This window comes from Staurois parvus, unplaced genomic scaffold, assembly GCF_062004578.1.
Source record: "Staurois parvus isolate SC_StPar_1 unplaced genomic scaffold, SC_StPar_1.0 ptg000177l, whole genome shotgun sequence".
NCBI lineage: Eukaryota > Metazoa > Chordata > Amphibia > Anura > Ranidae > Staurois > Staurois parvus.
Window position 1 is genome coordinate 7,290,417 of NW_028317973.1, and position 24,237 is coordinate 7,314,653.

The window sequence follows — 24,237 nt, forward strand, 5'->3', positions numbered from 1 at the left end:
GTAACTGCCTGTCTCCTATATGCTCTTGAGACTGTGCTGGGAGACACAGTAAATCAATGGCACGTGTTGATGTGATATCCTGGAGAAGTTTGACTGCCTATGCAACCTCTGTAGGGTTTAGGTATCACCTCATGCTACCAGTAGTGACTAGCCAATTGCAAAACTAGTGAAAAACAGTCAGAAAAGATGAATAGGGGAAAAAATGTCAGTGGCCTCAACCTGTAAAACCTTTCCTGATTGGGGGTTGTCTCAATGTTGCCCATCTAGTGCACCTGTTACTTTCATTAACACCAAAGCAGCTGAAACTGATTAATAACCCCCCTCTGCTACTTAACTGACCAGATCAATATCCCAGGAGTTTAATTGACTTGATGCTAAACTCTGATTAAAAAGTGTTCCTTTAATTTTTTTGAGCAGTGTATATATAATACATGCATAAACACTCAAAAAGCGATCAAGTAGCGCATAACTCTTATATGTGAAAAAATTTTTATAAAAATGAAAAATAAATAAAATTAATTGTATAGTCCCCAAAAAAGTCCAAGTGATATTGCTTATCCACCAAATGGTTCTTCAGACTTCTCAAGAAATAACCACCACATTCAATAAGAAAGAAGTGTTCCCTCTCTCAGGTGTGCACTCACCAGCAAGTGTTGCCTCCCACTCTCATGGTTGGTAAAATTGGCTTATTGGGTGTTTCTCAGTGGGGAAAAGGGATTAACAATGCTGTTGTGTTTACACTCATTCCCTTTCAAAAACGACCAACCACTTTTATCAGGTATTCATAAATTCCAATGGTTCAGCGCCAGGAGTAGCAATCAAGGAATCCTCCTTCCTCCTAATACTCCACACTCAAATATATGATCATGTAAAAGAAAAGAAGAAATAACCCTAATGGTGTAGTACGAAACAAAGCTCCTTTATTGCCAAAGTGGACTGTCACAAGACAAAGGAGAATTAAAAGCCCAAAGATGTTGTATCAAGTGTGCATAAGGACAAAAAGCCAAGCCAGTGCTCTCGCCACCGCCGGACACTCGCTCACTGGCGCTCCTGTGTCACTTCCAGTTACGGTCAACGTCCCTTCCGGTCACCGCACAGCCACGCCCTGATGCGTTTCGTCATATCCGACTTACTCCTAGGGATATAATGTATTATAAACTGCACATATAATTTAGTTTTTTTGGTGAAACTCCAGAAACTTATTTTTTTATTTTGGATAAAGTTGAAAAGGTTTACAACAACTGCCAAGATAATCAATCTTTATCCTCTTAGGTTCAGTTAGCTGACTCCAAAGTCACCCGATTTTCACTGCACCGACTTTGATACGACTTTGATGGGACTTTTACACTCTGGCACTGAAGGCGTATAAGTTATATTAAAGTACCGCAGGAACCTTTTCTGAAGTCGCAGTCAGGGGTGTACTGACAACTCATGGGGCCTCCGGGCAATAGGGGATCATGGGGCCCCTGTGTCCTTGCCCAAACTCAAAAAAGCCTATGAAAAAGGTACCAGGGGCATCTCATGGGGCCCCCTACTGACCCTGGGCCCTCGGGCAGTGCCCGAGTTTCCAAATGGTCAGTCCGCCTCTGGTCGCAGTGACTTCAATAGTATCAGTTGGAATTGCTCTCATAGAGATGCATGACATTTCACATGTACTGCGACTTCGGGTCTGACATCTTGAGTTCTAAGTCGCAGAAGTGTGAACTGTGCCTAATCTGTTTGTTTACTGATGTCACATTCTGAAGGGTCATATAATAGCAAAAAATATAAAATTCTTAATTACGGAACAAGTTTATTCTAGATATATTCCAACTGGCTGGGTTTACACTGTTGCATTATCGTAGTGAGTTTTGCATGTACTGTGGTACCTTTCATTCTTAATTGCACCTCAACATACCTTGTGAATGCACTGGCACTGCAACACATGGAAATGCACTACTGTTCATTGTGGTGCAATGTATTATAGTAAAACAGGTATGAACAGGAGCCAGGCGCTGTGTAGTTTTGTGATAGAAATAATACACCTTGTATGGAGGTGTGCCTTTAATAAGTCATATGGTAAAACAATAATAAATAACCAGCCTGTGGCTTTAGGAAGCCAGGTTCCAAGATGGACGGCCCGTCCGCTCAGAGGGAAGCAGTGGAGTAGAATGCCTGTCAGTGCAGGGACCACGTTTACCCGATGTCCCAGCGTCCTGGATGACGTCACCACGATGTGGAGAGACAGAGGGGGGGGAACTCTTGCTGGAGCCGCAGCTTTAGAAGGAAGAGGCCGGTTGCTGGGACAACATGTTTCGCACGCATGCGCTTTGTCAAGTCTCTTGACAAAGTGAGACTTGACAAAGTGCATGCGCGCGAAACATGTTGTCCCAGCAACCGGCCTTTTCCTTCTAAAGCTGCGGCTCCAGCAAGAGTTCCCCCCCCTCCGTCTCTCCACATCGTGGTGACGTCATCCAGGACGCTGGGACGTCGGGTAAACGTGGTCCCTGCACTGACAGGCATTCTACTCCACTGCTTCCCTCTGAGCGGACGGGCCGTCCATCTTGGAACCTGGCTTCCTAAAGCCACAGGCTGGTCATTTATTATTGTTTTACCATATGACTTATTAAAGGCACACCTCCATACAAGGTGTATTATTTCTATCACAAAACTACACAGCGCCTGGCTCCTGTTCATACCTCCCACAAACCGATGTGTTTTTACCATGGCAGCAGTGAGTTTTTTCCCCACCAATCATAGTTGACATATACCATTCACTTATTTCCTTTGGGACACATCTGTGTGCTTTTATCCAGACCGTTCTTATAGTAAAACAGGGCATGCTTTTTTGTGCATTAGGAATCCCATCCAAATAAATGGGTTGTCTTTGTGCAACGCATGTTAATGCATGTCATAAACACATTACAGATGTGTGATCCTGGCCCTTTTTGTGTTTTTTTTTTTTTTTTCAGGATAAGTTCACCTTTCATAACATATTACATGTTGCACCCGTATTCAGGGTGTAACATGTTACTAAACAAGCAGCCCCTGTACAACGGGGAGGAGGCTCTGCCCACCCGGCCATGTCATTCAATCACAAAGTTCTGTGAATGTGAGAACTACAACTACCATCAACCATTACGGCTGATTCCTTGAATTTCTCCATGAACTACCCAGGCTCTATCAAGCACTCTAGTAGTTCATGGATTCTTCCAGTCATTCTTTAACTGCCTGCCCACTGAGGTATGGGTAGACAGCTACACTGACAGTCTGTAGGAGCCTCAGACTGCACCTGTGACTTGCTGATTGTGGGTGCAATACTTTACAGGCTCCTAATAAAACATTTGCATTTATTCTTTTTTTTTTTTTTTTTTTAAAGGCAATTTTTTTTTTTTTTTTTTTTTTAAAGGCAAATTTATCCTTTAACAAAGTATATCTCAATATATATTTCGATAGTTGTAGGAGTCTCTCTGGGCATTTCTATATTGTAAGAATATCTGCTTTAATACTACTTGCCTCCATTAACCTTCACATGGTGTTTGTGTAAGATTCCATCATCTAGTATCACATTACAAATGGACATTAGATTGACATCTGGTTATCAGATGGCATGTGAAGCCCCCACCTTACCAACCCCTCCTCCTAAGTCAGCTTTATGTTTGGTGAGATATCCTTAAATAATCAGAGACTGTCTGCCATGGCCTACTTTCCTACACGGCTCCATAGCTAGAGGTGTGTGACTGGTAAAGGTTATGCCTTGATGATGCCAGCAGCCAAATAAATCTAAGGAAATTGTATAGAGTGATCAAAACAAGCTTCATAGCGTGGGTTACTGATCAGATGATTGACTTCATCCTCGCTCCTAATGGAGGGGCTACGAACTGGACAGAGGTAGGTTTCATTTTGTATGTATGGGTCTCTCTGTAATCATATCCTTGTTGTTTCCTATTACTGTGTCACCCTCAGGCACTTTTTGGTCTAGCTGCATACAAGAAAACTGTTCTCTCTCATAACCATGACTGCCTGGCTAAAAAATCTAATTTTTATACATTTCTGATGAAAGCACAGGGTGGTCATTATATCTTTTGAAGAATATAAAAAAGCTGCAAGTTTACATAAACATATCCCTATGTTTTTACATGGGTCACAATTCTTATTTCTGTATTGTTATAGAGAAAAATCTAAAGAGGACACTGGAGGTTCTTTATCATAGAGAATAAATCTGCCATTGCCCTTTATTTGCTGTATTCCTCTATTCCAAGTGGGGATTCGTTGTAGTTATCTGCCCTCTACTGGTCGTATTGATGTATTCACAGCTTTGCAACATGAGCATTATTATTACACTCAAGATAAATGCTACTGTAGCAGCCATGACCTATCTAGGTTAATTACAGCCAGAATCCTCCATTTCCCATTCATGGCCTTATGCTGAATGATTATATTACAGCATCATTCGTCTGTTGCCTACATGCAGCAGCTGGTTACTGTTGATGGTGTGTGTTCGTTTAGTTTTTCCTGAGTGGGTTTCATTAGCATTGCTAGTATGGAGGATATTATTGGCATTGTCATAAAATGGTGAAGCCCATCTCCAGGCAAAACATGAACCCCTTCTCACCCCTTTTTAACCCACCTTGCTACTTTTCTTATTTTCTTACCTTGAAGCAAGGTATACTCGCCTAAGTTCACTGTCCAGGTCCTTCGTTGGTATAATTTTCAGGTGCAGGGAAATGCTTATCCGGCGATGTAGGTGTGCCCTAGCTGGCTGGACCCCGACAGTCCCATTGTGCTGATGGGACTCCTCTTCTGCATCCTAAAGGAACCCTGCCCCTCTACAGCTAAAAAGAAGCGTCCATGGAACACACAGTGACATGGACACTCAAAGAAGGACCCCACCTCATGTAAATCGAAGAGGAGAGCACACTGCAGCTTCACGTGACTGCAGCTTTAGGTAGGTAAAACAGGCTTTTTTCATGTATTCAGGGGCTGGAGGTTCATGTTTTGCCCAGAATAGGGCTTTAATACCTGACATGATGTGCCGAGTAGCTATCCATCATTGAATTAAAAATTTAAAGTGACTCTAAATCATATCATTGTTCTGCAAATATAATCCATATGCATCTATTACTTGGTGGCCTTGTAATCTATCTTTTATTAAATTGTAATTTTTTGTGTTTTTCTGCTACCTTGTAATCTCACCAGTGAGTTCCTAAACCTCTCCTTTTTCCCTCTCACTTTTGCTTCTTTTTTGTTTGTTTTTTTTAACATTTTTATTAGTTTCCGTATTTCAATATTACAAAATTCAATTATCACATGATTCAAAAACATAAACCTAGAAAAACTCTTCTCATTACAGTCCCCCTGCCTAGTCCAAATCATACCCACCTACCCAATTTTACCCCTATTTTCCCAGTTCCTTCCCTTTATTAATCACAGGATCTCCAGATCTCCCTCTCTTCCTCTCTATCTTCCTACCTCCCGTTTGCCATCCTTTTCCCTTTTCTCTTCCCTCTTCTTCCTCTTTTCATTTTGCCATCTTTTACGTCTCTTCTTTTTATAAATAACCTCTCTTATTATCAATTTCTAATCCTGCCAATTTCTAATCCTACCTCAACAAATGTATTTGATCTTTTAAACCCATCCCACTTTTCCAATTTTTTAAAAAATCTTTCCCAATCTATCTTCAGTATGATACAGTTCCTCCATCCTATAAATGTAATTTACCCTTTTTATCCAGTCCTTTTATTTTTGATACCTCCTCCTACTGCCAATATTTGGGTATCAATCCCTTTGCTGCATTTATTAGATGGCATATCATCTTGTTTTTATATTTTTCTGCAGTAACCTCAGTTATATGAAATAAGCATATGCCCGGATCTTTCAAAATATTAATCCCCAAAATCTCTTGCATCAAGTGAATTATACCCTCCCAATATACCTGTATCTTGGGACATTCCCACCATATATGTGACATTGTCCCCTTAATCCCACATTCCCTCCAACACAAAGGTGATTTCTCAGCATATTGCATGTGAGCCCAACTAGGCATATTATACCACCTAGTTAGGCATTTATAGTTCATTTCCACCACCTTCATATCTATAGCCCCATGTGTTAATGTGAACATTTTTAATTTTTTTGTTGCTTGTTAGATGATATTCCAAGTTCCCTTTCCCATTATTCAATATACAATGGAGAAATAGACCCTGTTATTGCAGTAAGAATTTTAGACACGAGAGGTACCATTTTTCCGTGTCTTACTTTCACTCAACAATTGTTCAAATGGGTTTAGATTCTCCATTGTTCTTAATGGTTTTGGGAGTGTTGCAACAAAATGACACAATTGAAAATATTTCTATTCATCTAATGTGAAAAACAGCTCCTTATTATTTTTAAGCTCTAGGAAGGGACATATTTCTCCTTTTTTCATTATAATCTTTTAATTGTGCATTCCCTTTCCTTATCCAAATCCCAGAAATTATTATACAGGATTTATATAGCGCCAACAGTTTGCTCAGCGCTTTACAATATAACGGGAGACAATACAGCAACAATACAGTTCAATACTAGAGGGAAAGGAGGGCCCTGCTCCTTGGAGCTTACAATCTAGAAATAACTTCCTTCCCAGGTGGGAAATAATCTGTTCCCACTAGTGGTATTAATAGTGAATTAAATTCCCATTCCATTTGTTTGTGAATTCTCCAAACCTTAATTACAATCCATGTATAAGTGCTCGTACCTTCACCCAATTTACGGTACTGCTGTGGCAACCAGACAATCCTCTCTGTATCTCACTAAATATATTTTCTATCTTAACCCAACTTTTCCCTGATGCGTTGTATGTCCCATCAAAAATAGGTTACAACAAAACAGAACAATGGTATCTCTTAAAATCTGGCACACTTAAACCCCCCTTTTCTTTTTCCCTATACAGCACCTCATAGCTTATTCTTGTTTTTTTATTTCCCCAAGTGTACTTCATTATCATTCTCTTAATGACTTTAAAATAGCTTCCTGGAAGCTGTATGGGTAACATATGAAATTTATATAGAATTTTCAGGACAATAACCATTTTCACTAAATGTATCCATCCTATCCAGGAGTGTGGTGCAACTGCCATTCTCCTCAATTCATCCTTTATATCATTAATTAATTGGATATAATTTATTTTATATAAGTTTTTATATGACAAGGTTAGTGATAATCCCAAATATTTTAATTCTCTATCTTTCCATGGGAAGGGGAATTCTGATTTGGATGGATTAATTTTTAAATTTGATATATCTCCGTATTATTTTAATAGTCTCATTAAATTAGGTAATGTCAACCTCGGGTTTACAACATAAAATAACATATCATCCGCATATGCTGCTACCTTATGTTCAATCTCACCTATCTGTATCCCTTTACATCTAGACTGTATCGAACTGTTGCCGAACAAAGCTGTAGAGATAAAAAAAACAACAGGGGCGACAACAGACACCCCTGTCTTGTCCCATTATACATTTTAAAATACTCTGATAACGAGTCAATAACTTTTACTGCAGCGGATGGGCAACTATAGAGTTTTCCAATCCATTCCCTCATTTTTGGACCCAATCCCAAAAGCTCTAATGTATCCATCATGAAGCCCCAGTCTACCCTATCGAAAGCCTTTTCGGCATCAACCGATAGGATCAACACGGGAAGTTTATCTCTTACTTTTTTCTATGATGAATAAAGATCTTAGTTGGTTATCTCTTCCCTCCCTCCCCGGAACAAATCCCACTTGGTCTAAATGAATCCACTCCGGCATTAGGGCTTTCAGCCTACTAGCTAGAACTTTTGCCTGTAATTTTGTATCTGTATTTAATAGTGAGGCCTGTACAGTAGCTAGCACAGTGGGTCCCGTCTTTCCCCTCCTTCTGTATGATTGTAATATGTGCTTGCAATGATTCTTTCCTCATTTCCATTCCCTCTCCAAGTGCTTTCATATATGTACATAGTTTAGGGACTAATTGTTCCTTACATTTTTTATAGTATACCCATCTGGCCCAGGGCTCCTCCCCCCTGCTGTTCCCTTTAGTGCTGACTGGATTTCTTCCTGTGTGATTGGTTTCTCTAAAAGAACCAAATGTTCCTCTCCCAACCTTGGTAACCCTGCCTTTTTTTAAATATGTCTGTCTTTTCCAAATTCTTTCTTCTTCCAATCTCTTTGGCTTTTTCGGGTTCATTTCGTACAACTTCCTATAGTATTTTTTAAATAAATGAACAATATCCGTGGTTGAATACACTATTTCACCATTCTCGTCTCTAATTTTCGCTATAAAATTGTTTCTCAATGCTCTCATTAAATATTTACCGGGTCTATTCCCCACTGATATCTTCCCCTTGCCATCCTGTTAAATATTCTCCATGATTCTTGCTCCATTAAGCTGATTAGTTCTTCCCTTTTATCAATCACTTTCTGTTGTATCTCTCTTATTGTTTTTTTGTGTAGCTGTTCTAAATCATGTAATTCACTTATTAGCATATTTATCTTCTTTTGCTGTTCTTTCTTTTTTTTTCTGCTCCCACTGCTATCAAAATTTCCCTTATGTGCTTCCCACACCTTTGCAATTGGGACTCCTTCAGTCTCATTGAATTCAAAATATTCTATTTCTTTTTTACTCTAAGTTCCGTCTCTTGATCTTGAAGGAGTGATTAATTTCGTTTTCACATATTAAACATATCTTGTTCTCTTCCCCAAGTTAGTTTCATTGTGACAGGCGCATGATCCGATATTGTAGTTACTTCTATGTTTACTTTAATCAATGACTCCAAGAGTCTATGTTCTATCACTATATAATCTAATCTCAAATACGTCGCGTGTGCAGAAGAGTAAAACGTATAATCTTTCTCTTGGATGTTTAATTCTCCATACGCCTACCAGTTGACATTGGTATAGCATATTTTGCATAGTTTTTCTATCTCTCTGCACCCGCGATGTCTTGTCCTTCTGAGGATCCATACAAAAATGTAATTCACCTGCCAAAATTAATTTACCCTTCTTAAAATCCAAGAGCCTTCTTAGAATATTCTTCAGATAGGCCTCTGGATTTCTATTGGGGCAATATATATTAGCAATTACAAATCGCCTTTCTTATTCAATCAGCTTATCCTTTATCTTAAATATTTGGCAATACCAATTGCCACTCCTTTTGCCCGCTTAATTGGTGAATCTGCATAGTACCAAGTTGGGAAATATTTTGAATACAACTTAACATTTCTTGTAGTAAATGGGTCTCCTGTAAGAATGCTACAGCGATAGATCTCTGTTGTAATTTTCTGAGAATCTTATGCGTTTTCCCGAGGGTATTCAGGCCCTTAATATTATACAGTATATCATAAAATTAACTTCCTCCATTTCCATTATTTCTTTCTTCCTTCTTCCTCTTCCTCCCTCTTTTTTCCTCTACTGAAACCAACCCAGCGAGAGAATATTTATCCGTCCAAAGGAACATGGGAATATCCCTCCCACCCTTCTCCCCTATTCTCCCCACCCTACCATCCGTCCCTCCCCCCCCCACCCTACCCCCAACCCCTAGGCTCGTAACTTGCCTTTGAATCGTTTGTGGTCCTAGTTCCATCATCAATTCCAAACTGGGGTGGAGCTCTGACCACGCCCACCCACTTTGACTGCACTCCCACTCCATGGGCCGCATGTCTAGATGCATAAATGGTCTACTGGTTCCTGCCTCTCTTCTAAGATTCTCATACTACAAATGAAGAAGAGATGGGGGGAAGAAAAAGGAGAGGAGAGAGAGGAAAAAAAACCCCCAGGGGAGGGCCCTCCTCCGCCCCTACTTCCCTACCCGGAATGCCTATTTTCTGTATTTCTAGTCTCTCACAAAAATCCGTTAAATCTTCTGGGAACCTCAGTCTTGCAGAGTGGCCATCTCTCCATCCAATTAAGCATGCAGAGAACCCCCAGCTGTAGTGTACATTTGGTTTTCTCACTTGTTCTAAAAGTGGTTTCAGCAATCTCCTTCTGGCCAGGGTTTCTGATGTTATGTCAGCAAAAATCTGTAAACTTGTATCTTCATATTAGATTACTGGTCTCCCTCTTATCTTCCATAAATCCACTCTATCCTTATAGCAGTGTTTCTCAACTCCAGTCCTCATGGACCCCCAACAGGTCATGTTTTCAGGATTTCCATTATTTTGCACAGGTGATTTGATCAGTTTCACTGCCTTAGTAATTACCACAGCTGTTTCATCTGAGGGAAATCCTGAAAACATGACCTGTTGGGGGTCCATGAGGACTGGAGTTGAGAAACACTGCCTTATAGTAATGGAATCGTACGATCACATCTCTGGGGTTTCCATTCAGAGTTCCTTGAGCTCTTCCTATTCAATGTTCTTTGTCTATTTTTAGGTACTCTGTTGCTGGTCTATCCGTTATGTTAAACATTTTCCTTGTTCTCTCCATCAAGTCTTCTCCTTGTGAAATTTCGGGCATACCACATATCCTCAGGTTGCTCCTTCTGTCTTTTTTCTTTGTCTGCTAATTTATATAGCTGTCTCCTTTGCATCTCTTCCATCTGTTTTTCTAGGTTGGATATTACTTGGGCATGTTTGTCCAGATTTCCCTCCGCTTCTTCTACCCGAGACAACACTTCTCAGTTTCAGTCTTTGTTTTACTGATACCTCTTGCTTTATGGACCATTCTAATCTCAAAAACATTTCAGCCATGTCGTTGTTAGTAAACGTTTGCCCACTTTCCATTTGTTCTACAACCTTTTCTGTAACCAACTCTTTCTATTTCTTCATTTTCTACATTTTGGCTCATAACAGAGACTTCCAGAGACAACCTGGAGCAATCCCAGATGCTGTTATCCTTCTCTTCCTTTTACTCCCTGTTGCCTTTCTGGGGTTTGACCCTCTGCATTTTTCTCTTGTGCGGGCAAGTATTTTTTAATTGTACTTGCTTGGAATGTTTTGGAGCGCCCTCCTTTCGCAGTTTTACCCCTCATGATACAAGTATATTTTCGCTATCCTTCCCACACAGTTCCAAAACAGGGAGAGAAACAAGAATTCTTATTTGACCATCCACCTGCTTCCTCCTAGAGGGTCTCTTTGGTCTTTTTCATTCTCTTGTCCCCTCTCCTCCTCCCTCAGATGTGTCCACTTCTCCTCCTCTAAGCCAACCGGGTGATTCCCCCTCCCCAAATAGTCCATAATCGGCTCTAGTCCATATAAATTTTGTGATTCACCCTCTTCAGTGGACCGTCATGTATCTCCTCTGCTGCACCATCCTCCGACCTTGCTGCTGCTGCTCCGGACACTGCATCTGTCTCTCTGACCTTGTTCCCAGGAGTATCCCAAGGCACTCGCAGGTGAGCTGGATGGGTATGGGGTAATCACTGTGGGGGGTGGGGGTCACCTTCCGTGGGATGCACAGTTGCTTCCTAATTGGATTGGATAGACAGGCCCTCCTCCACCTTTTGCTCAGACCAGTATCTGAGCCTCTCGGTCCCTCTCTGTGGCCAGAGCAAGGTCGCCAGACAATCACCACTCTGCTTCCCGGCGGGGCCCGCCTCTTCATACACCACCACCGACCTGAGGCTCCTTCCTCCGCCCGCACTTCAGCTCAGGCAGACCACCCCGCTGCACTTTTCGTCAATAGGGCTCTTCCAGGTAGGGCATTGGAGGCACCCTAAGGGCTCACATCTTCCCGGGCATGGCTAGTCTGGCGGGACACAGGAGCTCCGGTGATCCGGAAATCTCACCACATACTTCCACTTGTTTGGATGAGTAGTGCATGTTAGCTGTGGTCATGTACACTGCTCTATGCAAACTATACATCCCATAGTCCATAGTGTATCTCACAAGCGAGCAGGAGAGGGTGGCTATATTCCTACATACAGTGGAATCATGGAGAATTAAGGCAGCTATCCTCTAACTGGAAGTCAGATCAGAGTAGCAAAAAAAAAAAGGGAATTTGGAGGAGGCTGAGAGAGAGCAATAGAAGGGACTTTATCTTTTAGTTAAAGTGACATTAAAACCAAAAGCAAACGTTTATTATGTTGGGCATATTCAGTACATCTCTGCAATACATGGACATTTCCTCATATTTTGAGGCTTTAAAATGTTGCATTTTCAGAAAAATCCAAACGGTGTTCTAGTCCCTGCTTGAGACCTTCCTTATGTTATGGAAATGAATGGAGGGGGTGGTGTTCTCTTTTCTAACATAGACCTGGCAGGGCAGACAACACTGCTAAGGATTTCAATGTAGTAGAGGCAGTGTTGTCAGCTCAAACAGGAATTAGGAGCACACTGGATATTTGGCAGATCAATGTGTATTTTTCTGTATTTGCAAGGTAAAACATGGGGAATTGTGTGTATATTGCAGGAATGTACTGATTTTATTTTTAAGTAAGCCATGCATAAACTTTAAAAGAGAAGATTGGGAATAAAAAAAATAAACAAACATACTCACTTAGATGGCAGCACTGATCTCAGCTGCAGCTGTCCCCAGCTGCCTCTAAGACTGAGAACTGAGCGATCAAAGACCAGCCAGTCACCCGGCTCTCTGCTCTGCCCCTCCAGTATTCACTGGAGCGTCGGGCTGTGCAGAGGGTGGGAGGGGCTGCCTCATGCTCTCAATGGCATGCCGAGAGGCTGAACAAGCTTCTGGTCAAGGAATCTGTGTGGATCCTAACTGTACAGTTGGGATCTCTTCAGAGCCTGGACTGGCTGAGTAACATTAGCCGACAGTGGATTTTAGCCTGCTGTCAACTAAAAACAGGTCACAGGAGTGCAGAATGAAGTGCAGTCCTGTGATCCATAGGAGAAGTAGGGTCAAAAGAGCTTTGGCCATACTTCTCCTCTTAACTCATCTAGACCTTTTCCAAAGCATTAAATATGTGTACTTAAGTATGTGTTTTCTATGGACTAACACAATTCTGAAAGAAAAGCTGCCAGTAACAAAAACAACCTCATTCTAGCTTAACAGACACCTTAGACTGCTACCCTGTCTTTTGCCATAACAAAGGCTGTTATATTAAACATTGGATTGGTAGTGAAATAACACATTTTATTGTAGTCTGGGTACAAAGCAGTAATGGGCTGTAATCTGAACAAAGAGTTGAATTACTGAGTCTAGCAGCTTGATTTTGTTTTTATATTTTCAATGAGAATTGTGCAGCTTTCTTGTTTGCACTCTTATAAAAAATTCATTCATTATTTATTTGTTCTTTTCCTTTCATTTCTGCTCTGGTTTGATTGATTTTTTTTTCACCTTTGTTCTACACCTACAAAGTAGCTTTCTTCAATTAATGTCATTGTCGTGTAATCAAAAGTATGCATCAATAGATTCTGACATGCTGATTGTTTTGAGAAAATGTCTATGCACAAAGATAAGACAGTCATAATTGGTAACTTTCAGGTATTTATATATCAAAAAAAAAAAAAAAAAACACCCACTGTGTCCCTACATCACTTTGCATAGATAGACAATTTTATTTTTCCTTCCATTTTTTCCTCAGTACTCTACGACAGCCCCAATACCCCTCATTGGCCCCTGTTAAGCTGCAAAAGAAGCAGATATAGGTGTACACATGCCACGATGCTTTGCTTTGTGGCCTTGGGAAAAATGATCCCCCCTGATGTATTCAGTGGGCAGTAATACATCCAAACTTAACCCATTCAATCAAATGAGGCTACGCTGCATCTGCCCTGCAACTGTGGACATTTTGCTCAGATTCTTCTATTAAGATTCCTATCTGCTGCATAGCCACAACGGCTCTCCTTCAGCAGCTTTATGGATTAGCTGACTCCTCAGCTGAGCCTTGGGTCACCATTTCTGGACCTCGCCTGGATGTACAGTGCATTCAGAAAGTATTTATACTCCCTTCATTTTTTCAGTTTTGTTATGTTGCACGCTGATACTACAGGTATTTAAATTCATTTTTCTCATTAATCTACACTCCTATAGCCCATGATGCGCCAATACAGTATGCATTGTCCACTCTGAGGCCTTTTATAGAGAGTGGTGCTCCTTTCCAATCACGTCCAATCAGTTTAATTTGCCACAATCTCCAATCAAGGTGTAGAAACATCTCAGCAATAATCAAAAGAAATGGAAGGCACCTGAGCTAAATTTCAAGTGTTGCTGCAAAGGGTCTGAATACCTTGTCTAATGTGATATTTCAGTTTTTTCTTTTTCATAAATTCATAGACATTTCTTAAATTCTGTTTTCACTTTGTCATTATGGGGTTCTGAGTGTAGATTAATGAGAAAAATAATTTAAACAACTGTAGTATCAGGCTGCAACATAAGAACATACTTTTTGAACGCACTGCTCCTCTGTTGGTCTGTTAGTAACTCTTTGCACATATTTCCTTACTTACTGGCTTGTTAAGTTGCTTCAGGCACAGGATCCTGTGTGCATGCTCAACTATAACACATGGTGCATGCTGTTAAATTAGCCACAGGGAGATGTACAGGTCCACGAGCGTTTTCTCCTGGTGGGGGAGCCCATGAAGACCCCTTTGAAGATGCGCACACTTGTAAAGTTAATTTTGTTTGGGATCCCTACTGCTGGAGGCATCTGTTGTCCACTTGGACCAGCATTGGTGATTAAACTAAGTGGAAGTTCAATGATGGTGCTTCGCCACTTTGTTTGGCAGACACACCACCGGTGCACCGTTTTGTTCTGTTTTGTTGTACTGTGATACTTTTCTAAAGTGTCACACATGCCCATAAGTGGGCCTGTAAATCCTTCTGCAGCACAGCCAGTTTGTGAGTAACTTGTTGGTATTGACTCACATATTGGTGGCTTAGGGTGTCTTAGTCAAAAATTACTCTTAGCCTCTTCTGCCTTGCAGTCTGTCTGTAAGTAACTCTTGCTAGGACTGCATAGTGTTTCATTGTGCCCTACAGTGATCCAGTCAGGATGGCCATGAGTAACCTTTACAGGTGCTGATTCACTTGCATAGTGTTTGTATGGTGGTCTAGGGTGTTCTGGTCACAATTGGCATTCAACTTTCCTGCTCCTCTGTTGGTCTGTTAGTAACTTTTGCACATATTTCCTTACTTACATACAGTTTGAATGATGACCTGTGGTGTACTGAACTCGGATGACCATTGGCTCTCCTGCTCTGCAGTCAGTAAGTTCCCTGAGGTGACCTCATCATACATTGCCTTTCACCCTGCTTCTTTTGCAGTGGTCTGCGAGTATCTCTTGGTGGTACCATCTCATTGGTTTACTGTTTGTACAGGAGCTTGGGGTTGTCTAGTCATGCATGCCCATTGTCCTCTGCTGCTTGCAGTGGGTCTTTAGGTGACTCTAGTGGTTCCAACTTGAGACACAGTTGCCTATGGTGATCTCACCATAGCTGGCCTTTAACACCACCTCCTTCACAGTTGATCCATGAGTAGCCCTTGCTAGTAATGACTCTCTAGCACACTGATGGTGACCTAGTCATAATGGCCATAATCCCTCTTGTAGTGGGTCTGTAAGTGTCCCTTCTGGGTATGATTGCACTTACATATTGTTTGGCAGCCTTGGGTGCTTCAGCTATATAAGGCCTTTATAATTTTTCAACATGTTTTTTTGTCAAAGATCAGTTAAACAATCCACTTCTGTTGAGCAAGGATGGCCACGCACCGTTTGAAATTAATTTGGTTCCTGCTTTCAGTCAGTGTATGGTCAGCTTTAGAGGCTCTAAATCTTGCCTACTCTACTAACCAATGGTGTGTGTTTTTTTTTTTTTGCTTGTATCATAAATGTTTATTGAAGATCATACAGCTTCAACGGTGTTTTAATATTTGTCTGTGCTCTCATTGGAGACATTCTCCTGATATTCCCAGTGACCACACAAGAAATGAGGGTCTGACCCAAGAGGTTCACAGTTATCAGTAATGATCTGATAGGGATCATGTCCTTTCCCTGCTCTATCCAAAATTTTAAGTTTAATGTTTAAAACCAGCTGCTTTTGGTGGTTTGTATTCTGTAAATCTGTGCATGATCTTTGTACAGGTTGTTTTACTGATTTCCAAGAGCTTGAATCTGAAATGTGAACAGTGACAAAATGTACCTTCCAATTTCTCTCTTCCCAATTGTATTTCTTGCTGGGAAGTAAAAAGACAATTGCCTGTCTTGTTCCATTATATAGAACCTTGGGTGCATAAAAGAGACTATTGTACAAAGTCAGAACCAATTGCAAAACCGACTAGTTAGATGAAGTCCTTAATGATTTGCTGCAGTGTGTCTACTTTGGAGTGATTCAGTTCAAATAGATTCTGATGAGCTGTACAAACAGCTATTGAAATTGTTACATAAATGTGTGTAAAATGCCTGTACGAAAATGTATTTTATTAGTACGCAATCTCATCTGCCTTACAGATCCACATCTGGCGTTTCATTTGCAACGTGCAATATTTCCACTGTAGTGAAAACAAATTGATCAGTAATTTTGCCTCCTGCAAATATGAGAAATGTGTTCCTTCATTCTGTTTAGTCTGCATTGGTGTTTACTATACTCAGTTTGACATTTTACAAGTCTTTAGTTTATACTATTTATTCTCCTTAGTTTTCAACAGGGGACTGTTGGCCTCTTTTGTTTAGAGGGGAGCTGGTACCTTCAGACTCCACAATTGGAACCCTCACACTTGTGAAATAAGTCCTTAGCGATTACATACGGGGATTCCCAGTGTTTAGCCATGGACTGAAGCCCCATTGAAAGCCAGTCTGTGTCCAGGGCTGATTATTGCAAGCAGCCGCTCCATGAGCAATTACATGGAGCTGCTACAGTTAGCTGCAGGAGCTATCAGCCTCCCATTGCTTTTAATTAGGTTTCCGTCTGCAGTTAATCACTGGGTAACCCTGCCAGGTGTCCCTCATGTAATTGCTAATGAACCCATTCCAAATGTGATTGGGGCCTAAAACTCTGCTCAATCATACAGATAACATAATTTTTTAAAGTAGAGCCGTGGCCTGCTCCCTCCCACCTGTATTGAGCCCACCTCTGTTTTGGACAACTAGGTGTGGAAGAGAGTTGGTTCAAGTTTCTGAAGTTGTGTATTTTCATAATTAACGGTTTCTCATGTCCAGACTCCTGGGCACTCTGGAAACCTTCTAATGTTGCATGCCTCTTAGTGCCTGCAGTTTGTGTGTGTTTGACACTGATATACTGTATTTTTTTTTACAGGACATCCTCAATAATATTGAGACCTGTGACTTGGAAGAGGATGACCTAATGCTTGATGTGGAAATACCAGAGGACCCGCCATGTGACCCTGGTTAGTATTTTGCTGTCAGTATAACAATTCAGTTTGTCTGCTGCCTATTGAATGTTTGTTTTGTGGATGTTGAAATGACTCAAGCTGATCATAGACTGTTCAAATTTTGGCCAGCTTCTAATGAACCGGACAAAATTTGCTCAATGGGTGTTCCTATCATTACCCAACACCCTTCTATTGAAAATTCTAAGGAGTTGAAAGTATAATTGTTGGCAAAACAATGGCTGCATCCTATCAGATTCAGCCACTTTTTAGGCTTTCTGAAGATTGATTGGTACTTACACTTTTATCTCTGTTCACACCAAGATCATAAACACCCACTGTGTGTGTTCTTTGATTTTCATCTACTGTCCCTGTGTACTCCAGAACCATATACACCAATTTTGTGTGTATGTTCTGTGATTCACATATCCTGTCTGTGTACTCCAGACCAGCCTTTTTCAACCAGGGTGCCATGTTTTTCAGAATCCAAATTGCTTAAATTTGCCCCAGTTGCCCAATAATTGTCAACAAGCCAATGAATGAATCAAGCCTGTCTTTTTTGGTAGACAATGCCACAGGTTTTATTGTGCAGCATTACCACCATGAACACCATGTGGGTCAGTTGCTGCCCTGAAGACTTTCTTGTTTGCACCTTCCCTGCCACTGTCTGTGAGCACTGGGGTTATGTTAGCTGAGTGAGGGAGAAACTGAGGGAGAAGAGAAATGCTAGAATACAGGTCCACACCAGTGTGCACATGTACAGTTAAATCCATATATATTTGGACACAAGCACAATTTTCATACTTTTTGGCTCTGTATGCCACCAGAATAAATTAAAACGAAACAATCAAAATGAATTTGAAGTGTAGACTTTCAGCTTTAATTCAAGGGGTTGAATATAAATATCAAGTACAAATTTTAGAAACTGCAACTATTTTTATACACAGTCCCTCCATTTTCAAGGGCTCAAATGTAATTGGACAAATGAATATAATCATAAATACAATGTTCATTTTTAATATTTTGTTGAGAATCCTTTACTAGCAATGATTGCCTGAAGTCTGGAACCCATGGACATTACCAAAGACTGGGTTTCCTCCTTTCTGATGCTTTGCCAGGCTCGAACTGCAGCTGTCTTCATTTTTTTGTTTATGGGTCTTTCTGCGTTTACTTTTGCCTTCGGCAAGTGAAATGCATGCTCAATTGGGTTGAGATCAGGTGATTGACTCGGCCATTGCAGAATATTCCACTTCTTTTCTTTCAAAAGCTCTTGGGTTGCTTTTGCAGTGTGTTTTGGATCATTGTCCATCTGTACTGTGAAGCGCCGTCCAATCAACTTTGCTGCATTTGGCTGAATCTGGGCTGACAGTATATCTCTAAACACTGCAGAATTCATTCAGCTGCTTCTGTCACATCATCAATAAACACCAATGGCCCAGTGCCACTGGAAGCCATGCATGCCCATGCCATCACACTGCCTCCACCATGTTTTACAGATAATGTTGTGTGCTTTGGATCATGAGCTGTTCCAAGCCTTCTCAACACTTTTTTCTTCCTGTTATTCTGGTACAGATTAATCTTAGCTTCATCAGTCCAAAGAATGCTTTTCCAGAACTGGTCTGGCTTTTTCTTAGATTTTTTTTTGGCAAAGTCTAATCTGGCTTTTCTATACTTCAGGCTTATGAATGGTTTGCACCTTGTGGTGAACCCTCTGTATTTGCTCTCGTGAAGTCTTCTCTTGATTGTAGACTTTGACAATGATACGCCCACCTCCTCTAGAGTGTCTTGCACTTGTCTGAATGTTTTGAATGGGTTTTTCTTCACCATTGAGAGGATCCTGCGATCATCAGCACTGTTGTTTTCTGTGAACGTCTATGGCTTTTTATGTTGCTGAGATCATCAGTGTGTTCTTCTTTCCTCAGAATGTACCAAACTGTTGGTTACAATGGCCTGTTTCACTTGCATGGACGCATGATATAGGTTCACAGCAATAGATTCCATATGCAAATACCACACTTAGAATCAACTCCAGACCTTTTACCTGCTTAATTGATGGAGTAATGGAGTAGCCCACACCTGGCCATGAAACTGCTTCTGATTCAATTGTCCAATTACTTTTGGTCCCTTAAAACAGGGGGATGGCTAATCTTAAGAGCTGTAATTCCTAAACCCTTCCTCCAATTTGGATGTACATACCCTCAAATTAAACCTGAGAGTGTGCACTTTCATCCCATATCCATTATATAACTATAGCTTGAATATGTTTTGGTAAATACCTGAAAAAAACTAAAATTGTGCCTGTGTCCAAATATATATGGCCCTAACTGATGCTTTGTAAAATGAATAACCTCTAATGTTGGGTGGCCCAGATGTGTTGGTGCTGCTGCATTATGTAAAAGTATTAGTTTTGTGTTTTACATTTTCAAATTGGGTGTCTCGAAATTGTGTATACTTTTAAAGGGTGCCTTGACTTCGTGTTACTAAACCCACAACTGTAGAATCAGTCTGTATATGCAGTAAAGCATGCTAGTTCTACTCACTGTGGAACCTAAGGGGTTAATACTCCTTTGTGTAATAAGGCTGTTTGATCTTGACTTCTCTGATCCCCCCCTTCTTCCAAAGTTCCCTATACATCTGCTAATAGAACAGAGCCCTAGGATTCACTCTGCACATGCTCAGTTAAGTGTGCATTGCTAGAGTTTTTTTTTTTTTTTTCCTTTGGGATGGTGCATGTGATCAGCACAGGGCCAAAATCAGCACTGTCTAGACAGAGGGTCAGGGGTCATGCAGCCTCAGAGGAGAATGAAAACTCCTCCCACAAGTTTTAATCAGTACTCAGCTGGACAATGATAGAAGTCACAAGACTGCAATATACTGCTGATGAGAAAAGGTATTTAGCAGTTTCTTTTACTAAAATAATAGCATTTCCATGTTCTGTGTACTATGGGAAATCGGATATGGTGAATACAGGGTCCAGGGTTTAGTAACACTTTAAAAAAGTTGAGAGACATCACACCAGACCATGAGCAGTGTGTGTGTGTGTGTGTGTAGATTGTAAGCTCCAAGGAGCAGGGCCCTCCTATCCCTCTTGTATTGAACTGTATTGTTGCTGTATTGTCTCCTGTTATATTGTAAAGTGCTGAGCAAACTGTTGGCGCTATATAAATCCTGTATAATAATAATATATGTATGTGTGTGTAATTAATATATATATATATATATATATATATATACATACATACATACATACATACATACATACATACATGCTCTGTGATTCCCTTTTCCCATCTCTGTGCTCTAGGACCCTGAACATCCATTATGTGGAGATGTTCTTTCATACCTACTATATACTGTTGTACCTGTTTATTGCAGGATGCTGAACATCCTTGTTTTCTGTTCTTGATTACCAACCGTACTGTTCTGTGTGTGTGCACAGTCTTATCCACCCGACTGTCTCTATGTACTCTGATAACCCATTGTGTGCTTTGCGCCAGTTATTTTTATTGGCTTAAGTTGCAAAATTAATCCTCCTAGCAATCATTCATACTAGAGAAGCCAGGATTCAATATGCTATGTGTTCAGATTTTCCTATTTTCTGGATACAGTGACAAGAAGACAACATATAGATCTATGTTTTAGGTAGAATAAGGTGGGACTGTGTGAGACTGTCTGCGCCTGGTGTACCCCTGTGCGCATGCACAGGTTTATGTAAATAGTGGTGTGAATCTGTGCATGGCTGCATACAGGCATTCATTTTTATGGTTTGTTGTATGCAACAGCTGTGTACCCTGGGTTGCAGAAATGCACCCAATGTTTACGTTTTACAGTCTCAGTATTAGGGCTTAACTCACAGTCTGTGCGAAACGCCAAAAAAAGGAGGCAAAGGACAACACAGTGCAAACTGCATATGGTGTAGTAGCAATTGTTTTAAATCATTAAAATGTGCTCACAAGGTCAGGTGTACAAGAAATGTGTCCACCCTTGACACAGTCCATCACACCGGTAAGGGTAAGTATCATCCCATGACCACTTCCCAGTCCTGGCCAGGGGAACCAAAGATTAGAGCTCCAGGGTTCACCAACTGCTATTGAGCAGGAAGGAAACCTGTACTGAGGTTGCTTACCTCCCATGAAAATGTTAGTTGCTTGCTGCCACATGCTGAGATAGTGGCTTCAATATGTTCTAAAGACTGGTACACATATACTGAAAGTCGGCTAGTTCAGCATGAAGTGGCCAAGTTTAGGTTTTTGTACTGCCGTCTGTTCAACAGCAGCTGGTTTGTCGACGTCTTGCTGAAAAACCAGCATTGTCAGTGGTTGCATGGAAAACCGAAGTGGCCGTGTATATCCAGCTTTAGTCGCTGGCCATAAACATGTATTCAAATTAGAAGTCTAGACTTCTTGTTGTCTTTCCTGGATATGTATGGTTCTTTGAAGTTAGTGGAATTATCGGAATCAGAGACAGGCAGGCAACTAGCAGTTTCAGAAGGAGGTCTGCAGTAGCATTCCCAGTACAGGAAAATCTTGTTCTTGCATATTGTACTCACATATGAATGCTGGATCTTCTCAACAGAAAGTTCCTGGTCAAAAAAAGTGGGTATGGGCTGCATATTGTGTAAAAATTCTTTTAGCTCCCAGAATGCCAGATATTCAAATATAACTGCTGTTTAAGGGGAATTTACACACGTATTCTCAAGTAAAATACTGACCAGTAATGCAGATTTTTGTTTTTATTTTTTTAAAACCTTTCTAAACGTAGCTCCAGTTTACTGATGTTACAACATCTGTGTGCACAGGCCCATTGAAAGCAATGTGCTGCATTCAGACACGCCTTAAAGATGTACCCTAATAGAGATTTCCATTTCATTTTGATCTCTGAATTTAAAGTGATGGTAAGCTCTGCTTTTGAACTTGTACCTACAGGTAAGCCTATAATAAGGGTTACCTGTAGGTACAATGAATATCTCCTAAACCTGCGGTGTTTAGGAGATATTCACACTGGAACGTCACTGGTGCATGTGCACTGTGCTCTGAATTGACAAAACACTGGGTATGCCCTCAATTCAGAGTGCTGTGGCCATGGCTCCCGTGCGCATATGTGGGACTGATATCATCATGGCTCGGCCATTCAAGCTGTTGGAGCCTATGAACCTGGAAGAAAGAACGGGTGGAGAAGGAATCCCTTTCAGCGGTGACAGTGCACCCTGGTAGGCTTTAAGGTAAGTTTGCCATAATGTGCTAGTATGTGGTGCATACTAGCACATTATGGCTTAATCCACCTGGGGGCCCACATTTTTTGTTTTGTTAACGGAGTTGACCACCGCTTTAATTGTGACTCTTCTGTGTCATCACATGTGGCACTTTACCCTGTGCTGTGGCTGCCTTAATCCTGGAACACTGAGAGGTGTGGTTCTCCACAAATAAAAATGCAGACAGCTTACTGGTGCAAATTTTTAGGGCCGGTGATTTGCAGGTCCCGTGTACAACCTTCTGTTACTATACATCTGAACCAGTTTACACAGATAAAACTGCATTACAATTATCGCCATCAGGATTCATATACTATTTCCTTTTAGAATGTTTTTCAGATAACTTGTTAAGCCTTTGTGAGTAGCAGACAAACTAATGAATGAATGTTTTAGTTTTTGCCCTGCACTCAGAGCATGATTTTACATGAAGAATCCTGCTTCGCGTCTTTAACCTCTTAATCTCACCAATCCTTTTCCTGCAGGAATGTGCCTGTTAACCTCTTGTGGTTGATTGCAGCAACACTTCTTTTTATTAAAATAAAATCAGATGTTTTGCTTACATTCTTGACGTCTAGTGAGGAAGTCTAGGAATCCAGTCGGTAAAGTTTGTGCTGTGTTGCAGAAGCCTTCCCGCATCAAGTTTGCCTGACTGCGAGAGGTGCTGCTATTTAAAGCCTCCGCTCTAGTGTGCTAGCTATGCAAGTGGTTAGTTAGGGCAGAGTTTTCAAGTCACAGGACAAAACTGGGCCCTATTCCCAGCCGCACGGAGGGTGGGAATACAGTAGGAAGGAAGGCCTGTTTGTTAAATGTCTTCTATGCAGTATGCAGGACTCATCAGGAGAATGACACAATGTTTCCCTTGTGTAACTCTGCTGTTTGGGTAAGTAGCTGATGGCGTCTAGATGGAAAAGTTCTGTGTAAACTTACTGATCTCGGCCGTCTTCCTTCATCTCTACGGTCTCCGGTATGTTAGTTTCTTAAGATTTCTACAGTATGATATGTACTTTCTTGGCTTGAGCTTTTTATCTCGGCTTAGATAAGTTCATCTTTTTAGGGCTTGTTTTGAACACACTGCTAAGACCTCATTAGTGAAATGGGAGGTTTTCACTTCTGTGTTACATGAACGGCCATGAAACAGAGCAGCCCTTTCTCTGAGAGAGAATTCTTGCTTGCTGCATTCTTTCTGGGAAAAGAACATTGTAACTTTGTATTTGTACCACAGATTTTGTATTCTATTGCCTTTTACTGCTGTTCATATGTAGATGATGTGGAAAAGGGAATATATTTTGTTGTTTTTGGTTTGGTGGTTAGTTTTGATTTCATGAGATGGTATTGGAGAACAAAATTCTGGACTTGCCGATTTTGCTCCCAAAGTCTGTGTAAATCCATAATTAACTTCCCTGATTTACTCCCTTTTGGCCAGTTACTATTGAAAGCATTTTGTTATATAAAAAAAAAAAAACAACAAAAAAAAAAAACCTGTTGATCATGCTATAAAGTCATTATTGTGTTCTCACTTTCTTTAATTTCTTTTAACACTTAGACTTTGCATTGTTGACACAATGTGTGTGACAGTCAGTGTGACAATGCTTAGCAATAGTATTGTTTACATTGCAGGCTGTTCACATCTGTACACTCAAAGCCCAAATAGATACATGTGCGATTTTAGAGCTGCCTTGTGTGTTTTTGGCCCCATAGGCTTCAGTGGAAGTACTTTTTAAACACTAGCTGTTTTATGTGTTTTTGAGCCGGAGTATCCTTC

At 40.8% G+C, this 24,237-nt stretch overlaps 1 protein-coding gene and 1 long non-coding RNA gene across 2 annotated transcripts in view; one reads left to right on the forward strand and one right to left on the reverse strand.

The window, feature by feature from the left end:
• The window catches only part of CCSER2 (coiled-coil serine rich protein 2), a 148,182-nt gene that overhangs the window by 77,932 nt on the left and 46,013 nt on the right, over positions 1-24,237 (forward strand). The window contains exon 5 of the mRNA XM_089677111.1: positions 17,152-17,242. Coding sequence (XP_089533237.1) covers positions 17,152-17,242 — 91 coding nt within the window. The remainder of the gene's footprint in view (positions 1-17,151; positions 17,243-24,237) is intronic.
• LOC149462314 (uncharacterized) lies at positions 899-23,106 on the reverse strand. Its single transcript, XR_016312676.1, has 2 exons — positions 23,036-23,106; positions 899-1,135 (listed from the first exon to the last, which is right to left on the reverse strand). It is a non-coding gene; the product is annotated as an uncharacterized LOC149462314 (long non-coding RNA).